The sequence below is a fragment of the Acartia tonsa genome, chromosome 9, assembly GCF_053477335.1.
Source record: "Acartia tonsa isolate MP-2025a chromosome 9, ASM5347733v1, whole genome shotgun sequence".
In the NCBI taxonomy this organism is placed as follows: Eukaryota; Metazoa; Arthropoda; class Copepoda; order Calanoida; family Acartiidae; genus Acartia; species Acartia tonsa.
This window is the reverse complement of record NC_137268.1, coordinates 37,648,561-37,669,544: the sequence shown is the minus strand read 5'-3', so window position 1 is coordinate 37,669,544 and position 20,984 is coordinate 37,648,561. Positions and strand designations below refer to the sequence as shown.

The 20,984-nt window shown below is 33.4% G+C and overlaps 1 protein-coding gene across 1 annotated transcript in view; it reads left to right on the top strand.

Annotated features, from left to right (window-relative positions):
• The window catches only part of LOC145327528 (uncharacterized), a 37,668-nt gene extending 17,037 nt beyond the window's left edge, over positions 1–20,631 (top strand). Inside the window, exons 6-9 of the mRNA XM_080171074.1 lie at positions 1,706–1,819; positions 11,440–11,646; positions 20,097–20,171; positions 20,476–20,631. Of these exons, the coding sequence (XP_080027200.1) occupies positions 1,706–1,819; positions 11,440–11,646; positions 20,097–20,171; positions 20,476–20,517 (438 nt within the window). The 3' untranslated portion in view covers positions 20,518–20,631. The remainder of the gene's footprint in view (positions 1–1,705; positions 1,820–11,439; positions 11,647–20,096; positions 20,172–20,475) is intronic.
• The last annotated feature ends 353 nt before the right edge of the window (positions 20,632–20,984 follow it).

Genomic DNA, 20,984 nt, shown 5'->3' with positions numbered 1-20,984 from the left:
TCAAGATAAACCAAGATAAACGGCTGGAATTTTTAGGAATTAATTAAGTCAACATTCTACACATTTATATAAAAATATGATAATTGGTTGGGGTGCTAGATCGATTCCTAGTTTTTCAAGTTTTCTTGATTTTTTCGACTCCTATTCAAGATAAAAAGCTGGAATTTTTAGGGATAAATTAAGTCAACATTATACATATTTTCACTAAGTTTAATAAAGACTTGCTATTGGTTGGGGTGCTAGATCGATTCCTAGATTTTACGGGTTTTTTTTTAGCTTAATGCCTCAAAAGACATTATACATTTTTTAAAGGTTTCGTGATTTATTCCATATATGTCTTTTTAACATACTCAAAAGATTATAATTTTCCAGATATCAATAAATTTTGAGCTTCGCTACTGATGGATGCTGTCATCCTTGTTTAATGTTGCATTAGATTCAAATATTTCTAAGTTAACAAGGATGACAACATCCATAAAAGCGAAGCACTGAAACGGTAGGACAAACGGACATTAACACTTGTATAGTATCTGAACTGAAAAATCGGAACATAAATGTATAAATGTCGAATCAAAATTGTAGGTAATTTTGTTGAAACACTGCTTAAAACAGGATAATGTTTATGGACATACTTACATTTTTTGGACTTGATTATAGAGTTGCTTCGCTTATGATATTGTTCTTTGTTGTCCCAACACTTGAAAATTTGTTGTTAAAAAAATAGAAAAATCAACATGTTTAAAATGGACGTACGGACATTCTGGTAATGATTATAGAGTTGCTACGCTTTCTAAATCGTACCCAACTACTACAGGAATCATCATGCAAAGTTTGAAATCGATAGGACAATTCTAACATGCCTAAATTAAAGAATAAAAGCTATCTATCTCGAACGGACGGACGGACGTACGGACGGACGGACGGACGGACCGACCCTAATTATAGAAAAGCTTCGCTTTTAAAAATATAGTATTTGATTCATTGTCATATCAGTTTAATTATTCTAAACCACGGGTAATTTTCTTTTTACCATTCTCGGGGATAAGAAATTGGACTAAAAATTATACTGGAACTCAAAATAAATATGTTCTATAGATCGTTGGCTTAAACTAATGGGGACCTCTCTTATAGTCTTGATTGGTTGGTATAAAATATCTTTGTCCATACTTTTTCAAACATTTAAAAATATAAATTGTTCAATTTTAACAAATAAGAAAAATGAATATAATTTTTATGAATGAAACAATATCAGCAAATAAATGGAAAAATTACAAAGCAAATATCTAAAACCAAATTTGAATTGAGGACTTGAGAAACAAAGGGTAAAATGTTATCACTTGAAATACTAATCTAAAAGCTTAAAGGGTCTTTGATTGTATTTTATTTGTAATCTTATTATAACACACAAGATTTATATACGTGAGGAGGATTTTACATATCCTAGCTTTTTAACAATTTGTACCTGTCCGAACAATTACAGACCTATTTGTTAATGGATGTAGAATTTAAGTGGCTATTATGACAGGGGAAAACATGTCGTCAATTTAGGTTGCTATTTCCACTGTCATTTATTGGTAGTACGTTCATTTAGTAGGAGAGGAAGTAATCATTATTTAGCCCAATACAAGTTTCACTCTATTAGAGTAGATGAAAATCTGGTATAAGATCCACGTAATAATAAATCCATTTTTCTTCATCTATGTAGAAGCGCAACCCACGGCGTACCTCTAGCCACCTGACCTCCAGCTATGACTCCCCCTCTGCTGGCAACTCACCTGTCTCCTATGCCACGCCGGTCAATGAACACACAGTTTTTCAGGTAAGCTTTCTATTAACAATTATTGATTATTGGTCGGGTCCTGGTGGCCTTTAGGTAATGGACTAATGCAAAAAAATATCTCACGACTGAAGTTAAAGATTGGATTATTATAGTTTCACACTTAGTTAGATCCTGTCAATGTCATGGGAATGGGGTGTATTTTTCCTTCCCGCACCCTATTGGTTTATGAACAAGTAGAATTATAAAAACATCTAGATCATGGAAAAAAAAAACAAAGTAGCAGTTTCAACGTATTTTTACATTAGCTTTTAATAGGTTATTTTGAGTTAGGTTAGGTAAATGTTAATGATTGCCCCGCAGGGATAGAGCCCCCGCAGTTGCTAAAATTAGGAAAAAAGCTACTGTGAAAATACGACGAAACCCGATACTTCGTTTTCTTGATACAAATATCAATATCTAAAGATAAGGGTATCATAAGATTTTCCATCCGCAAATGAAGGGATGAAATTTTCAAAATTATTTCCTAGTCCTACTAGAGATTAGACCTTACATTTCTCTTACTATTTAAGTAAAAGAATAGAGGGGTATGAGCTATATGTAACTCTGCCCACAGCGCGAGGGACCCTGTCCACTTTTTATTTTGGGTTTTTGAAATCAGCTAATAGCGTCGTAAATATAAACACAGACGAGTCCCTATAAAAGAACTTAAAATAATTGGCTAGCAGACGAAAAGGGTGTTCACTACTTGAGTCAGGCAGTTGTATGGATTATACATCTATAAATTTACATTTATTCTCTTACTTATATATTTTCTCTTCAATGATTCGCAAAATTTTCACTGTTTTTACAAAACTGAAATATATTCACGATTAACAACTTTTGTCAATTTCAAATTTTAGTTAATGAAAAAAAAATAAAACAAGGATGACAACATCCATAAGTAGCAAAACACAATAAAAGTATGTAATAAAGCAGATGTTCAGTTGTCATAACAACGAAGGATAAAATCAAATCACTAAGGATTTCTGAAGCATGACTTACAGAAAGCCGGTCAAAACAATAAATCTATAGTATTGTATATACAGACAACTACCTCCCTTCCTTTTTCAAAGAACTTTTTTGTCTGCTTATAAATTATTTTCTGCTAGTTGGCTTTGTTAATATAAGCGACACCATATTGGTTGATTTTCAATGACCCAATAGAAAGGTTGCACAAGACGGTTGCGATTGGAAGATACAGTTATTCAACCCTTTCTCCCTCTAGTGTTTTACTCTAATACTCTACATAGTAAATTTTTGCAAGATTGTATGTGAACTAATTTTCCTATAAAATGGTTGGCATGAGAGCTGGTATTGAGAGTTCCCCAGAGTGTATTATAATTGAGAACATTAATAGTTATTTATCCCATCGTATTATAGACAGCTTTCCGCGGATTTAAAAATTAAAAATTATAAGATTTTGGCTAGCTTCAAGAGGCCAAAGGCCAAAACTGGCATTAGTTTTATGAATTTTACTTCAATAATTGTGAAAAATTGTCTCTAATTCAATGCTATACATGATTTTTCAGAATGGCTAGTAACAAGTTCTAATCCAGTGGATATTAATCGGTTTCCAAGCCATACTGGAATTGTTATTTCTCGCATTGTATTATAAACAGCTTTCCGCGGATATAAAATGTAAAAATACAAGACTAAAAACCATTTTTTAGCCGAGATGCCGAGGGTAAGGGCTAAAAAACTGGTTTTAATCTTATGATTGTACATTTTTATATTCGTAGAAAACTGGATATAATACGATGCTAGAAATAGTTTTTTTTTGTATGGATGAGAGCCTGTTCTAATCCAGCGGATATTAACCGGTTTCGAATGAATACGAGAATAGTTATTTCTCGCAGCGTAATATAAACAGCTTTCCGCAGTTATAAAATGTACAAATATAAGATTAAAATATTAATATTAAATGAGGATTTTTTAGTCGAGATGCCGAGGGTAAGAGCTAAAAACTGATTTTAATCTTATGATTTTACATTTGTATATTTATAGAAAACTATATACTATGCTAGACATATTTTTTTCCGTATGGATGAGAATCTGTTCTAACCCAGCGGATATTAATCGGTTTCCAAGCGATAGTGGAAAATGTTTTATAATTCTATGCCGTAATAAAACTTGAGCAAAATACAATAACATTAAAATCAAGGACACAAACATTAAATATGTACTTAACCAGACAGACTTTTTTTCAAAATTTTCCATATTGTACTAAATTATGTTATTTTTATATAGGCCCTTGAAAAATTCTTGGTTCTCGTTTTTGGGCTCCCCATTAGATTAAAATACTAGATGGAGAATGGGTTAAATAACTGCATCGGCCCATCGCATTAACCTTGTGCAACCTTTTATTGGGTCATTGAAAATCAACCAATGGTATCGCTTATATTAGCACAGCCAAGTAGCAGAAAATAATTTAGAAGCAGACGAAAGAGGTCTTTGAAAAAGAAAGGGAGGTAGTTGTCTGTATATACATCTATAGTATAGATCTGTTGGCTCCCCTTTGGGAACTCTAAAGTCCTTTTAGGATAGAGGTCAAATGGTAACTCAAAGTATGATCCCATGCCACCTCCACTGTATAGAACGGCGTATAGATTAACTGTATCCAGTTTTAGAGGCGCCGTGTCAAAAGAGTAGGTAGAAAGAAGTGACCCTAAACCTCCTAAATACCAATTTAAAGCTTCTAACAAAATTGTATACATTTTTGTAGTTTCATGCTTATTAAATATATTTAAAATATTTATTTACATCTGTGCTAAAAAAGCGAATGGTTTTTCTGCTACTATACAAGAATACTATTTTACTTGAGCTTCGAAAGAAATTACTTGGATTTTTACAGTACGAACATGGAGCTAGTAAATGCGGCCGACTCCGATAAAAAAATTAACCAATGAGAGGTCAGTATACACTGTAATTGACCAATGGTAAAATTTGTATTGGCCTCTCATTGGTTAATTTTTTGACGTCATAATCTGAGTCAGCCACTTTAACCAGCTTCTACGAACATCTTTGTCAATATGGGCCTCAGCTGTGTTTATATTTCCGACGCTATTAGCTGACTTAATAGATCCAACACATAATTGGGGACAGGGTCACCGCCTAGAGCTCGTGCCCACTCTATTCTTTTACTTTAATATAAATACAATGGCAGATTAATTTATATTCCCTATAATCTTCTAAATATGATGACAAAGGATAGTTATTTCTCGCATCGGATATTTCCGCGGATACTAAATTAAAAATTTAAAGTTTGGTAGCCCCAAGGAGCCGAAGAACCGGGCTAACAAAATATTCGTGGAAAAATGTCTGTAATATGATGCTATACATTACTTTTCAGTATGGCTGAGAACCGGTTCTAATCGAGCAGATATTAATCAGTTTAATTCAAATATAAAATTGGCACCTATAATAGTTATTTCTCGCATGGTATTATAAACGGCTTTCCGCGGATATAGAATGTACAATTATGAGATTAAAACTAGTTTTTTTAGCCCCGAGGTGACGAAGTCACAGGCAAAAAAAAACTGGTTTTAATCTTATGATTGTACATTTCTATATTCGTAGAAAGCTGGATATAATACGATGCTAGACATAGTTTATTCGTATGGATAAGAACCGGTTCCTATCCACCGGATTCGAATGAATACGAGAAAATAATTTCTTATTTTCGAAACAATCTAATCCGTATACAAAAACCTACACACACAGTAGAGTTGGGAATAATGTTCTTTTTTATTTTTATTACATTATATTTTATTATATTGTATATTATTGTTTATATGTACTTGTAATGTTGTAAAATACCATGTAAGTACACTTCTCTCTACCAGGGAGGGAGGGGACAATGGGCTGTTTATTACACTAGTCCCCAAAGTTTTATGATAACATTTTCTTTTTCGTTGGCTAAACAACCATGGGGATTTTAGGTGAATTTTGATTTGTTGGTTCATGAAGTTGAGTGTTTAAACGTTTGTACCACTAATTTTAATCTACAGAATTCATAATTTTGTGTATCATCATTGGGGATGTGCATGAATTTATCGGCCATTGTCTTATCCCTTAATATCCCTCGTCTGTCTACACAGAGATATAAACAAAACAAGAACTTAATCTTACAAAGTAGACAAAATTTAAAATAAATAAAGATTAAACCATATCACCACCCCCCTTTAAAAACAAAAGATATAAATCAACTATCACCCTCCCCCCTAAACACCATTTTTTCTTTATTTAAGGGCACTAAATACAAAGGTATGGGAATATCAGAAAAATAGCCCAAAACCAACCTTAGACTTACACTTTAAAATCCAAATGCCTAAAACCATCCAAGGACCTATGTGAGGCTTCCCATAAATGGAGAACTCAATCAGTTCAGTAGTTATCGAAATCTTACACCGACACATTACAATCTTTCATGATTTTGTATTACTTTTGCGGAACATGATTCCAGTTACGTCATATTTTTCTTTCCCGAAAAAGAGAAGGAGGGAAGAAAATCTCTTCAAAAGAGATGGGGAAAACCCCCTTTTCTCCCATCTCTTTTTTTCTTCCCCCTTCCCTTTTTCAGGAAAGAAAAACATGACATAACGGGAATCATGTTCCGCAAAAGTAATACAAAATCGGGAAAGATTGTAATGTGTGTCTTACACCTTACTACAGGGATAAAACAAAACTTCACCCCATACCCTCTCACTTAGCTAGATGTTTAAAAAAAGTAAACTTAGATAAAAAATTTGAAAATAATAAAAAAATAAAGACCTACTATTTGTGTCTCTTGTTGTAGTAACAAGGATGACAACATCTATAAGTAGCAAAGTTCAGAATTATGAATGGATATCGGGGAAAATTTTCTATAGAGCAGTGTCATACAATAATCATTAAACTTGATAAAATAGGGAAATCACAAAGCCTTTAAAATCACGCAACCTTTTAATCACAAAAACTTAAAATTCTAGGAATCGATCGTGCACCCCAAGACAGATGGACAAAACAATGTATAGAATAGATGAGCATATGTCATAGGAATCTTCACTAAAAATTCCAGCTGTCTATTTTTAATAAAGGCCGAGAAAATCACGTTTCCCCCATAGCGTTACGTACGGATAGACAAAGTGAATTATAGAGTAGCTTCGCTACTAAAAAAGGAATTAAATACACTTGCGTTTTATATGTCCCATAAAAATATATCTTATAATATAAAGTAGTAGACGTTTTTTGTCCCGAAGGAGCTCGCTAACCGCTGAACCGATATTGTTTTCCTTTACAGTGAAGCTTCTTATAGGTCCTGTGAAGGTTTTAAACTATTTTTGGGGAGGTTGTCTTCACCCCCCCTCCCCCCAAAAAATATTTTTTTTCATTCCTTTGAAACTCAAATTTAATATTGAATGATGTCGACTTTTCCCCCTTCTAACTTAAGTGCCCCTAGACGCTTCTAGGGGCGTAGCCGCTAGTATTTAACAAAATAAAAGAGTAAGTTCTTTTTGTGAAGCTTATTATTTATTTATTTAATATAATCAACAACCAAAAAAACTTTACTATTCTATGTCATACGATCATCCTTATATAAAGTAACAGGATGTCTGTCTGCGTATCTGCAACGAAGTATCTCGCAAACCACTAAACCGGTATGGTTCTCCTTTACAATGTGGCTTCTTATAGGCCTTGGGAAATTTTATTAACCCCCCCCTCTCTAAAATTTTCATTTACTTTTTCTTTTCAAAACTGAAAAAAAAGATGGGTGTTGATCCAAATTGACACCACCCCTCCGACCTCAAGTGCCCCCAAGAGGCCTCTAGTGTCAACCAACCCCACCTTCTAATAATTTGATTTGTCCTCATGTCTTAAGACGTCTACATGTAAAAGTGCAGATATTGTTTTTCTCTTTTGGTAATAAAACTTATTATTTTTCTACAAAACTTTTATTTTTGTTTTACACATGTATGCTAGACTTCTACTAGTTCTAAAGATATTTAATATTCTATAAACACATTACGATATGCTATAATGATAAATGCTATAGCACCCAGGAAGGGAGAGGACATTGGACAATGTTTATTACACTAGTCCCCAAAGTTTTATATTTCTTATTTGCTGGCTTAACAACTTTGGGAACTTTTATTGAAATTAATTGCTTAGTTCATTTAGTTGAGTGTCAAAACGTTTCAACCACTAATTCTAATGTACATAAAGGGTAAATTCATTTTAGGGGATGTAAATCAATTTATCGGCTATTGTCTTATCCCTTTAGATTCTGTGTGGCACCTCTGTAAATATTTCTTAGAACTCATTTCTTTTTCTTTTATTTTGCATCTCTGATCAAAAAAAAGGTTAAGATAAATATTTAACTTTTTCCGGACTAAATAATAAACATATTCATGAAAGGTGGAGAAAATGCGCCAATAGCATTTTTAGAAAATACGCAAAATCCTTTAATTAGTTATTCTAAGATTTACAAACAAAGAAAATATCGTCATAATCGTCTTATTAGTTATTATTACTTAAAGTTAGATAAATTAGTTGAAAGGTTGCGTGATTTTTACCACAAAAAATACTCTGTTGTAATCTAGGTTTGACTTATTTTGTAGCTTTTCCAGTATGGCTTCGAAATTGATTAATATCCACTGTATTAGAACCGGTTCTAAGCCATACACTTACTAAAAAAATATTGCATAGCATCTTAGTTCAGACAATTTTTCACATATATTCAAATGAAAATCATAAAACTAATACTAGCTTACAGACGTATAGACGGTCATTTCGAATAAAAGAGTTGCTACGCTCCTAAACACACACACAACACACACACACACACAGAGGGTGTATACTAAAAATTCAATTATATATAGTATACTGTTTTTATTGTTTCCTCTCACGCACGCACCTTAGTGCTATTTCTTCTTACGCGCGCGCCAAAGTGCATTTTACTACGTGGTCCTACTAGGTGTACACATAAAGTACTCAAAATACCAAAAGTACCCAAATATAAAATAGTAAAACTTCCATGAAAAGTTTAAACAAAAATAACTGGCTTAATCAATTGCAATGCAAAACTACTTGTTGTTCCTTTTTAGTTTCATTTAAATTTAGAATGCGCTTTTGAAAAAAAAAGTCGGCACGGCTGATACTTAAAATAATGTTTTTGTTCAAAAAGGCAACTGTGGATCGTTAATAGCCGCAGCTTTCACAGAACAAAAAAAATCGACCAGGTTAAAATTTTGATTCTAAGCCGCAAAATGTATACTAAAGACGATTATACAGCTGTTATATGATGAACGGCTGCGGTTGAGGCGAATCAATACAGCTGCCGCTGTTCCGTTTTGATCTGATTTTCAGTCAAATTATGACAAAAATCAAACTGTGTCAAAAATGATCCATGTGACGTCATCAAAATGAGTGATTAATCATCTCTTTTTTAGGGGTGTTATTTCCGACTTCTCCTCTTATCGCCCTCATTTTTATAACGTCACATGGATCATTTTTGACACAATTTGGTCTTTGTCCAAATTATCATTTCTAATAGAATTTTTGCTATACCTAAAAGTTGTGTTGCATGGTTAGAACACCAAAAAACCCAAATTTTTTGTAAATTACGTTCTGTGAATCACAATTTGTATGGAATGAATTAGGATGGGTAAATAATGACGTCAAGAGGTTAGGACTGGTATCTTGTCCCATATGCATCCCACAGGGATGTTTAATCTAAAAAATATTTTTTTGGCTTTTGTTATGTCTTTGTTTTATTACTAGCTGCTAGCAAATGGGGTCAGAAAAATAGGCTAAAACGAGCCAAAGACCCTGAAATGTACATTTTATTCGGACTTTCAGTTTCCGAGATTTTTAGCTTTAATCTCATACACCTTCTTTGGCTAGTAAATTGATGCGCGAAGTGCTGATTTTTTTTTAAGGTGGTGTTACTTTTTTTACTTGAAAGTTGAAACTTCCTCTCTCTGTTTTAGGGGGTGTACTGTATAAGGGAATGTTTTAAAGGTGTTAAGGTGGGTGGTTTCACCTCCAATCTGCACGTCTCTGACCAAAGTATAAAATTATATGTATTCATTACAATTTTCTCAACTATTTATTTTCTATAATACTTGACAATGTTTCATGAATTGTTTGACATGCAATTATGCCTCTGTAATGGGTTAAGGCATCACAAACTCTGATCTATGGGATAGGCCCTTTGTTAATCTTTTTTTTGTTTTTAGGTTCTTTACCATTTTTTTGGGTTATGTGAGCAATACAATCATTTTGACAATTAAGTAATTCCCCATGGAAAATTTGTCTGATTGTTTGTAAAACTCCCCCCAATTTTGGTTTGGCTTTTTATGGCCTAGGTTTTGTATGCATGTATTTTGTGTAAAATTACCACAAGAATTTATTGTTTTTTTTTTATAAGCGGATGCGCCAAGGGCGTTTAGGCTTTTTAATTTTTTTTGAGGGGGGGGGGTGGCGATGATTTTTTTATCATATAGGCAAGGACGCCCAAGCTTTTTTTTGTGGGGGTGGGGGGTAAAAATTCAAGCATCCAAATTTTGGGGGTGCCAAAAATATTCCCTTAAACATTAGTATGCTTAAATTTTTGGAATTCGCCTTTAGAGGCCTCCAGGGGGAGGAGGAGGGAAGTCAACCCTCCTTCTAGTTATAAAAAGACTCACTAAATTCTTGTTGTGATAGTAAGCTTTACTGTACATGAGAACCATATCAGTTTAGCGGATAGCGAGATTATTTATAACATACACCCTAAAACTTTATATATTATTGAATAAACAAGGATGAGGGCATCCATAAAAGCGAAGCTCTGAAACGATAGGACAGACGAACATTAACACTTGTATAGTGTCAGAACTGAACAATCAGAATATAAATGAATACGAGTCAAAGCAAAATTGTGAGTAAATGTGTTGAAAAACTTCTTGATACAGGATAATGTTTGTGGACATATTTACATTTTTAGAACTTGATTATAGAGTTGCTTTGCTTGTAATATTGTACTTTGTTGTCCTAGGAATTAGTATACCAAAAATCTGAACAATCGGATAATTAGATCACATAAAAATTTGTTGTTAAAAAGTAAAAAAATCAACATGTTAAAAAAGTTTGAAATCGATAGGATAATTCTAACATGCCTAAATTGATGAAAAAAGCTATCCGTCTAGGACGGACGGATGTACGGACGGACCCAGGAATAAGGTATAACCAACAAGCAAAATAAATCTAAAATGATATTTGGGGGGCAAATGGAGAGGTCGTCAATTTTACGATGTGTTGCCCCCCAACGACAGCTGAAAAGCACGTATAGGTTTCGTGATTTTCTTCCAAATTAATTTCGTTATAGGTATGAGCTGGGATGGACCGACCCTAATTATAGAAAAGCTTCGCTTTAAAAAAAATATGGTTCAATGAACTTAACTTTTAAAGTCATCCCTAAACCCCGATAAATACATATATTTTACCTTAATCAAAATCTTTAGAAGATATTTTTAATTAAAAATGAGAAATTAAAGACAAAGGATTTATTGGTTGACGTAAACAGTTCAACCCAGTTAAACCACAAATAAAATAAAAAAGTAGCAAATCTTCTTTAAAATTTACTCATGAAATATTTTCAGTATGACGGTCTGGTCCCGTTGGAAATGAAGACCCCCTCCCCGTGCTCGCAGCCCCCCTACCCTCCCACATCCAAAACCAACTCGACCTCCTCCCCCCCTCCCTCGCTGCCCGAGGACGTGGAGGTGGTGAATGAAGCGCCAAGCCACGTGACACGCACTAGGACGAATAATGACCACAGACCCTCCTTTGCTGAGCTACAGAAAGAGGTAAGAAGCGACAGACGAACCATATTTTAGGGTTGGGCCGGATACCGGATACTTGATTTCCGGCTGATTCCGGATATCTGACCAACGTTCGATATCTGGCAAATTACCGGATATCCGGCACTAAAAATAAGCCGGATAGCCGGTATCCGGTTACTTTTAATATCCGGTATCCGGCTGGATATTGAAAATGGCCGTATATCCGGCCAAACCGGATATCCAACCCAACCCTAGTATATTTAATTATAGCAAAAAAGGTTCGCTTCTTGAAAGGAAGGCAATTTTAAAATTGTAAAAATTTAGATGGAATACTGAAAAAAATTTTTTGATCATAAATGTATTTTTATTAGTTTATTATTGTTTTATTTTACCCATTACGACTTTAATGGGCGTTCACATTATATAAAACTAGCGGATACGCCCCTAGAGGCATCTAGGGGAACTTGAGGAGGAGATAGTTGAATTTAATAATTCAATATCTTATTTTAGATTTTATTAAAAGAAAAAAGAAAAAAAAATTGGGAGGGGGGGACGAAATTTTTTTTCTTTTTTCGGGGGGGATTTTTCATTTTTTTAGGGGTTAGGGGTGTCCCACCCCCAAGAAAATAGTTATAAACCTCCCGGGACCTATAAGAAGCTTGTAAAGGAAAACCCGAAATGTTCGGCGGTTAGCGAGATCCTTCGGTACAGACAAAAACAAACAAACAGACAGACATCGTTCTACTTTGTATTTAGGATGGACAGGATGTTTGTTTATCTTTCTGTCTGTGTCTAACTAATATTTTTATTACTTTATTATTGTTTTATTTTACCCATGGAGTTTTATGGACAGAATCAATGACTCATTATAAAAAAAAACTAGCGGTTACGCCCCTAGAAGCCTCTAGTGGCACTTGAAATGTTTTTTTGTTGCATTCAAGTTTCTATGATATCTAGGTTTGTTGTGTAGGAGTCTCTTTATATGATACCTCACAATGCTACGTAAGAGTCTCTTTACTTAAAATAAAAATTTCGATTTATTTTGATTTCTCCTGGGAGGGTGGTGGTACCCTCCCCCAAAATAGTTATAAACCTTCCCGGGACCTATGAGAAGCTACCCTGTTGAGGAGAATCTGATCGGTTCAGCGGTTAGCGAGATCATTCAGTACAAACAAACAGACAGACAAACAGACAGACAGACAAACAAACACACATCCTGTTACTTTATTATAAGGATTGACAGGATGTTTGTCTATCTTTCTGTTTGTACTGAAGGATCTCGCTAACCGCTAAACCGATATGGTTCTTCTTTACAGTGAGGATCCCCATAGGCCATGGGAAGGTTTATAACTATTTTGGGGGAATGTAACACCACCACCATTTCCTTCAAGTGCTCCTAGAGGCCTCCACCGAACTTGCTATTTTCATTTATTATCGTTCATTCAGTAGCAGAGGAGGGGATGGCATAAAAGGAAGTGAAGGAATAGTTATTCTACCCCGCTGCGTGGTTCACTTTATCAAAAACATGAAAATCTGGTGTAATATCCAAATAATAATATCCTATTATATAAAGTAGTAAGCCTTTTTTGTCTGTAACTAAGAATCTCAGGAACCGCTGAACTGATATAGTCCTCCACCTCCTTTATATGGAAGCTTTTTATAGGTCCCGGGACGTTTTTAGGCTATATCATTTTTATAAAAAGTCAGGGTAATATCCTCTTAGAAATATTTTTTTCAATTTTGAAAATTTTTATATTGGAAAAAATATTTATTAGAAGAGAACGCCTGGAAGTCCTGGTATGGTTTTAGGCTATTTTTGTGCCCTTCCATATTCCTTCGAAGTTCGAATATAGAGCCCCAGATATGCTAGTGGCGTCGCCGGTAGTATTCATAACAATAGTAGTATTATTACAGAGGATGTAAAACCTGAATTTATTATCTTGTAAAATCATTGCATACTAGCAACATTATCAGACAATTTTCAAAAAAGTACTTTTCGACCACTGAACCTACCCCTCTTATCCTTATAAATAAGTAACAGGATCTGTCTGAGTGTGTGCACTAAAGAGTCTATTTAGCCACGGAACCGATATGGTTTTCTTTTAAAGGGTATCTTTTCATAGGTCCTGGGATGGTTTATATTTATTTTGGGGAAGTGTACCACCACCCTCCAAAGAGAAATCATCCATAGAAAAAATTACCTCAAGGGCCACTAGTATTAAAATAAGGGTATGGGGGAGGAGTAATTCATTGTTTATTACTTAGGCCAAGTTAGGTTAGGTTATATTGGATTCAAGCCATCTTATTTTCAAATTTATTAAAAAAATAAGTAGAGGGGTTTTAGTTTCTGGATAGGTACATTTGAGGGAAAGCAATCATTAAGAAATGTATATTCATATAAGAGTATACTTACTTATAACAAGGAAAAACAAATACAAAAATATATAAACTACTAGGACAATTTTCTTCACAAAAAGTTCAGCAAAAAGAGGCGCAATTCTAATTTTGTAATTACATAATATTTGTATGAAGAATAGACATTTTCATGAAAATACACTTTTTCGAATTTCAGTCTTCTGCTAACCTAAAAAGTTACTTTAGGAGCCTAGAAATACATGTACAAAATTTCAGCTCTCCATCTTTACTGGCGACCTAGCGCCAGGCATGTAAATTATCAACAGATAACGGCGGTTTTAACAATATCTCAGCAATGTGCAGGTTTTAAGCTCTTCTGCATATTTCAATTTAAACACATAAGTACAAAGATATATTATTCCAAAAATCTTTTGTCAAAGTCTACTCTACACCTAGCGCCAGTCAGTTTTCTAAAATCATGCATTTTATACCTGTGAAAATAGAAATCGCCAGCGCTAGGTGTAGAGTAGACTTTGACAAAAGATTTTTGGGATATTATATCTTTAGCCTTATGTGTTTAATTTGAAATATGCAGAACACCTAAATTCATCTTCCAAGCCATTGTCTAAGCATTTTAATTTTTTTTATTAAATAACGGGATTTCAAAACTTTTTTAACATAACCGAACTCAGTAATGTTTAAAGATTGTTGTGGAGCAAAAGACCCCCCCCCCCCCCATATTTTAGTGTTTTGATGAAATCTGTAAACATTACTGAGTTTGGTTATGTTAAAAAAGTTTTCTTTAATAAAATCAGGTTGATATTTTTAAATATAAGCTCAGAACTCAGATTTTTTTTGTGTTTTGGGGGGTCTTTAGCTCCACTAGCCCCTAGAAGGAAAGTCCCAAAATGAAATCTGTAAATGTTACTGAGTTTGGTTATGTTAACAAAGTTTTTTTTTAAAAATCAGGTTGATATCTTAAAAAATAAGCTCAGAACTCATATTTTTAGTTTTGGGAATATTTTGCCCAACCAGCCCCTTTGAAAAAAAGTCCAAAAATGAAATCTGTAAACATTACTGAGTTTGGTTATGTTAAAAAAAATTTCTTTAAAAAAATCAGGTTGATATCTTTAAATATCAGCTCAGAACTCATATTTTTTTGTGTTTTGGGGGGTCTTTTGCTCCACAAGCCCCTGAAAGGAAAGTCCCAAAATGAAATGTTTAAATATTACTGAGTTCAGTTTTATTTAAAAAGTTTTCTTTTAAAAAAATCAGGTTAATATCTTTAAAAATAAGCTCAGAACTCATATTTTTGTGTTTTGAGTGTCTTTTGCTCCACTAGCCCCTGGAAGGAGAGTCCCAAAATGAAATCTGTATAGGTTGCTGAGTTTGGTTATGTGGAAAAGTTTTCTCAAAAAAAAATTAGGTTGATATCTTTAAAATAAGTCCAGAACTCATATTTTTAAAGTTGTTAAAAAAGTTTTCTTTAAAAAAATCAGGTTGATATTTTTAAATATAAGCTCAGAACTCATATTTTTATGTTTAGGGGGGTCTTTTCCTCCACAAGCCCTTCAAAGAAAAGTCCCAAAATGAAATGTTTAAATATTACTGAGTTTAGTTTTATTTAAAAAGTTTTCTTTTAAAAAAATCAGGTTGATATCTTTAAAAATAAGCTCAGAACTCATATTTTTGTGTTTTGGGTGTCTTTTGCTCCACTAGCCTCTGGAAGGAAAGTCCCAAAATGAAATCTGTATAGTAAGATATATAAGTTTTCCGGAATTTTAAAGTTAGGGGGAGATTTGAAATCTGCATCAAATTTGGAGGATTTTTTATAAAATTCGTTTTTTCTATAATTCTTTATCTAAAAGCGGAAATGCAATTTAAGTTAATTAATTTTGGCATCTTTGATTGGTGGATTTAAAAAATCTGCGCTCTGATTGGATGGCGTACATTACCAATTAGAGCGCAGGTAGTTTAAAATCCACCTATCCTATTGGTCAAAATTAATTAACTTAAAATGCATTTCCGCTTTTAGATAAAGAATTATACAAAAAACGAATTTTTTTAAAAATCCTTAAAATTTGATGCAGATTTCAAATCTCCCCCTAACATTAAAATACCGGAAAACTTATATATCTTACTGTATAGGTTGCTGAGTTTGGTTATGTGGAAAAGTTTTCTAAAAAAAATTAGGTTGATATCTTTAAAAATAAATCCAGAACGCATATTTTTAGTTTTGGGGGTCTTTTGCCAAACAAGCCCCTAGAAGGAAAGTCTCAAAATGAAATCTGTAAATGTTACTGAGTTTGGTTATGTTAACAAAGTTTACAAAAAAAAATCAGGTTGATATCTTTAAAAATAAGCTCAGAACTCATATTTTTAGTGTTTTGGGGGTCTTTTGCTCCACAAGCCCCTAGAAGGAAAGTCCCAAAATGAAATCTGTAAACATTACATTACAATCTGTTCGGTTATGTTAAAAAAGTTTTCTTTCTGTGTGTTGATATCTCTTTTACTTCTTGAGATAACTACTGTTGGCCGAAGAGGGGGGCAAGCAGGGGCACAGAACTTTAACTGCCAGTTTATGCCGGTTTTGGTGCTGGAGGCGCCGATTTTTTTTAACTGAGCATAATATCTTAATAAGTTGTAATTATAAGCAGTGAAAAAAAGTGACAAAAAAAGATATTTTTTAGGCCTTTTCAAAGGGCAGTTTTGAAATCCCGTTATTTAATAAAAAAAAAATAAAATGCTTAGAGAATGGCTTGGAAGATGAATTTAGGTGTTCTGCATATTTCAATTTAAACATATAAGGCCAAAGATATAATATCGCAAAAATCTTTTGTCAAAGTCTACTCTACACCTAGCGCTGGCGATTTCTATTTTCACAGGTATAAAATGCATGATTTTAGAAAACTGACTGGCGCTAGGTGTAGAGAAGACTTTGACACAAGATTTTTGGGATAATATACCTATGTCCTTATGTGTTTAAATTGAAATATGCAGAAGAGCTTAAAACCTGCACATTGCTGAGATATTGTTAAAACCGCCGTGCTACCGTTATCTGTTGATATTTTACATGCCTGGCGCTAGGTCGCCAGTAGAGATAGAGAGCTGAAATTTTATACATGTATTTCTAGGCTCCTAAAGTAACTTTTTAGGTTAGCAGAAGACTGAAATTCGAAAAGGTGTATTTTCATGAAAAGGTCTAATGAAGAAGAATATTTTTTCTATATCCTTACACTAAAGCAACATAATGTCTGTTTGTCTGTGTGTTTGTATGTCTCTGTTTGTACCGAAGGATCTCGCTAACCGCTGACCCGATTGGGTTTTCCTTAACAGGGTAGCTTCTCATAGGTCCCGGGAAAGTTTATAACTCTTTTAGGGGATGGTACCACCACCCTCTTAAGAGAAATCGCCACTAAAAAAAAATACCCCCCCCCCCCACAAAAAAAAAAAACTTTTTCTTTTAAGATCTAAAATAATAAATTGGGTTATCAAATTTGACTATCCCTCCCAAGTGCCCCTAGAGGCCTCTAGGTGCCTAGCCGCTAGTTCTATAAAAAGCAGTAACATACATTTACACGTCAAAATGACTTTTGAGCAAGAATGACCTTTTATTTTTTTAAGCAAATTTATACAGACGATTTGATGGACATACGGACAAATATTATGTGTAGAAAAATCAACATGCTCCCCATAACAAGTTTGATTTCACAGAGTGAGTAAGCAAACAATGGATTAGATTAAAATAATGGATATAGAATGTACGTGGAATTGTTGCCAAATTAGGTTGCTAATATGGATATCACTTATTTATCATTTTGGTCATCTATTGGAAAGGTACGGGATAGGGTAAAGTTTGTGGATGGGGGGAACAATTTTTTAGCCAGCTACATTTAAAACTTTATTAGAGTACATTATAATCTGGTGTGTAAGATCCAAGTAATAATAAATCCATTTGTAGTAGCAAGAAAGTATAGATACAAGAAATGATAATAAAGAACGTTGGGCCAACCAATTAAAATGTCAGAGAGAGGGGTTTCACAGAATAATATCAGATAAAAAAGTTAAAAGACGTTATTAATCAAAATCTTTTAAAGTACAATGAAGTTTACAGGGAGTAAGGGAGGGGACAATGGGCAATTAATTAGATTTAACAGTTTTCGCTGAAAGGTCATGAAATCCAGATTTATCCAGAAAATTTGAAGAAAATTGTAAAGGGTGTGTTAATCAAATTTAGAAAACTTTAAAATTTAGAAAAAAAGTTCCAAGAAAAAAAGCATTCATTTGAAAATTAGATCACCAGTACATCAGACTGACTTCTGTAATTCATTACTAGAAAAATCTACCTGGAACTTGTCCACCCCATATTCCTAAATTTTAAAATGCCACTATGTACAATAATTAAATTTAAGGGTTCTTAGATTGTTTATTAAAAAATATCACAATAAAGTTTTAATCTATGAAATGTTTTTTTTGGAGAGAAAATTGTTAAAACAAGCCATCTAATAAAAAATTTTTCTGTCTGCTAGAAATTAAGTTTATGATACTTGTCTGTTATATTCAAAACTAACTCAGCAAGTTAGCGGCAATGATGCACTAGAACCCAAACAGTCAGAACCGGCTAAATTCTTGCACATTCCCTTTAAGCCAGTACCCAAAGTTCAATCCATTGTCCCATTCCTTACTCCCTAGAAGTTTATAGATGAATCAATTTTAAACGTCAAATTTGTTTGTAGCAGTAGAAAGCAAGCACTGATTTATATTTAGAACAGGACTCGGCAGTAGCACATCAGCCGTAACTAAGCCTCAATTAAAAACCCGTTGGATGCTTTAAACATTTTCTAAAAATATGAATTGCCATATATGGGTAAAGTTTAGAGTTACTTCTGATTTTTACTATTGTAAAAAAAATTTATTTCCCTCGTGCGAACAGGCAACAGACGCGCGGTTGCCGAGCCCCGATCAAAAGTATAAATACAAGAAATGTTAATAAAACACGTTGGGCTAATGATAATCTCAATGGAAGGGGTTTTACAGATAAAAAGAAAGGCTTAATCAATCAAGAAATTAATTAAATGAAGATCGAGCATCAATTCAAGTATATACATATAATCAAGTTTATGCACTGATCATTTTAAATGTCAAAATTGTTTTCAATGTTGAAAGTCATCAGATAAACGACGCAACCCAATCTTTCCCACTTTTGTATTACTTTTGTAGGAACACGATTCCAGTGACGTCATATTTTTCTTTCCCGAAAAAAAGAGATGGGAGAAAAGGGGGTTTTTTCCCCATCTCTTTTGAAGAGATTTTCTTCCCCCCTTCCCTTTTTTGGGAAAGAAAAATATGACATCACTGGAATCGTGTTCCTACAAAAGTAATACAAAAGTGGGAAAGATTGGGTTGCGTCCAGATAAACAAGGATCTAAATAAGCAAATATGACACAAATGAACAAAATATTCAATGACTTAGGGAATATTCACAAGAATTATATTTAACACTGAAGGAGTTAATTTCCTAATTACAAATCCCATCACTCTAAAGGTTTTCAACGAACATTTGTAGATATTTTAGATGCTCATTGGTAAAATTACTTTTAACAATTACTTTATTAGTAGCCGAGTAAATCCCATTTCCACATTTATTATGGGCGGACGGACTGACAGACCAAAAAATAAAGTTTTTATGTTATTGTATTTTCAAGTGCTGGAAAGTTATCAAACCAACAAACCTCTCTTAGCGATATCTAAATTTGATTTTTAATAAAAATTTTACAACATCTGAAGCAAACTTAGATATAATTGAATGTAGTTACAATAAATATTAAATGTTTAGATTATCAATTCTTAATTGACCTATTGTAATATATTGTAGGAATAATCTGATTACATTATTGGTTAGAGGGTGTACATATTTTGGCGGCTTACATAAAAATGGTCCACTGAATTTAAGTTTCCGATTGTGTACATAGTTTCCTCATCATATCTTAATATTTACTACTAGCTAAAAAATCTTAAAACTTCAAAAAAATGGATGACAACCCTGTATATATAATTGGTTGGAATAACAGATCTAATGTTTGAATATCATTTTAACCTAACCTAACTTGTTTGTTAAGGACCGTTTCCGACGTCCAAGTGTGAATGTTTATCAATCCGTGGATAATGACCATCCGGATCTTATACATATTCAGGTATAAACAGGATAAATAGATAAATAATGTGGATAGAGAGAAAACAAGAGAGATATAATTAGAAAGAGAGAGAGAGAGAGAGAGAGAGAGAGAGTGAGAGAGAGAGAGAGAGCGTCAAAGAAATAGAGAGATAGAGGGGGGGGGAGAGAGAGAGAGATATAGAAAGTCTGTGATTATGAGCGAGAGAGAGAGAGAGAGAGTGAGAGATAGATAGATTACGAGAGAGATAGGGTGTAATAGGGTGTAATAAAAGATAATTTGAAATTTAAAAAAAAAGACAAACATATTTTTTTATTTATTTTAGGCCCTGGTTGAGAAACTAAACTTTGGAGAGTATGACAAATAATCTTGTTAGACTAAAAAAGAATATTATTTAAAAATCATTATACAAAATTGCCAATTGTATTGAATTTTAAACAAAAATCTAAATGACACTTTTTTTATGAATATTTGATTGCTTGAAAACAATGATAAATTCATTTATGTAGATTCATTAAAGATTGTTTCATCTACAAAAACTCTTGGATTTAAAGATAAGTGAGAAATAAAAATAAAGATGTTAATGTTATATTTAATTGTTTTATATTGGTATTTCATAAATTGTTTAGGTAAATTTTTGTCCGGCACTTATCCTTAAATTCCTGGGATAGCACTCGTTTAGGGAGAGAGATGACAATTCTGGTTAAATTATTCGGATCTACTGCAGTTCACGGTAAAATATTGCTGGTAACGAATATTGCCAAAAATCTATGAATTTTAAAGGCTGCTAGCTGCCAAATGGCTGAACGTACAGATCATGCCCGCACACTGTTT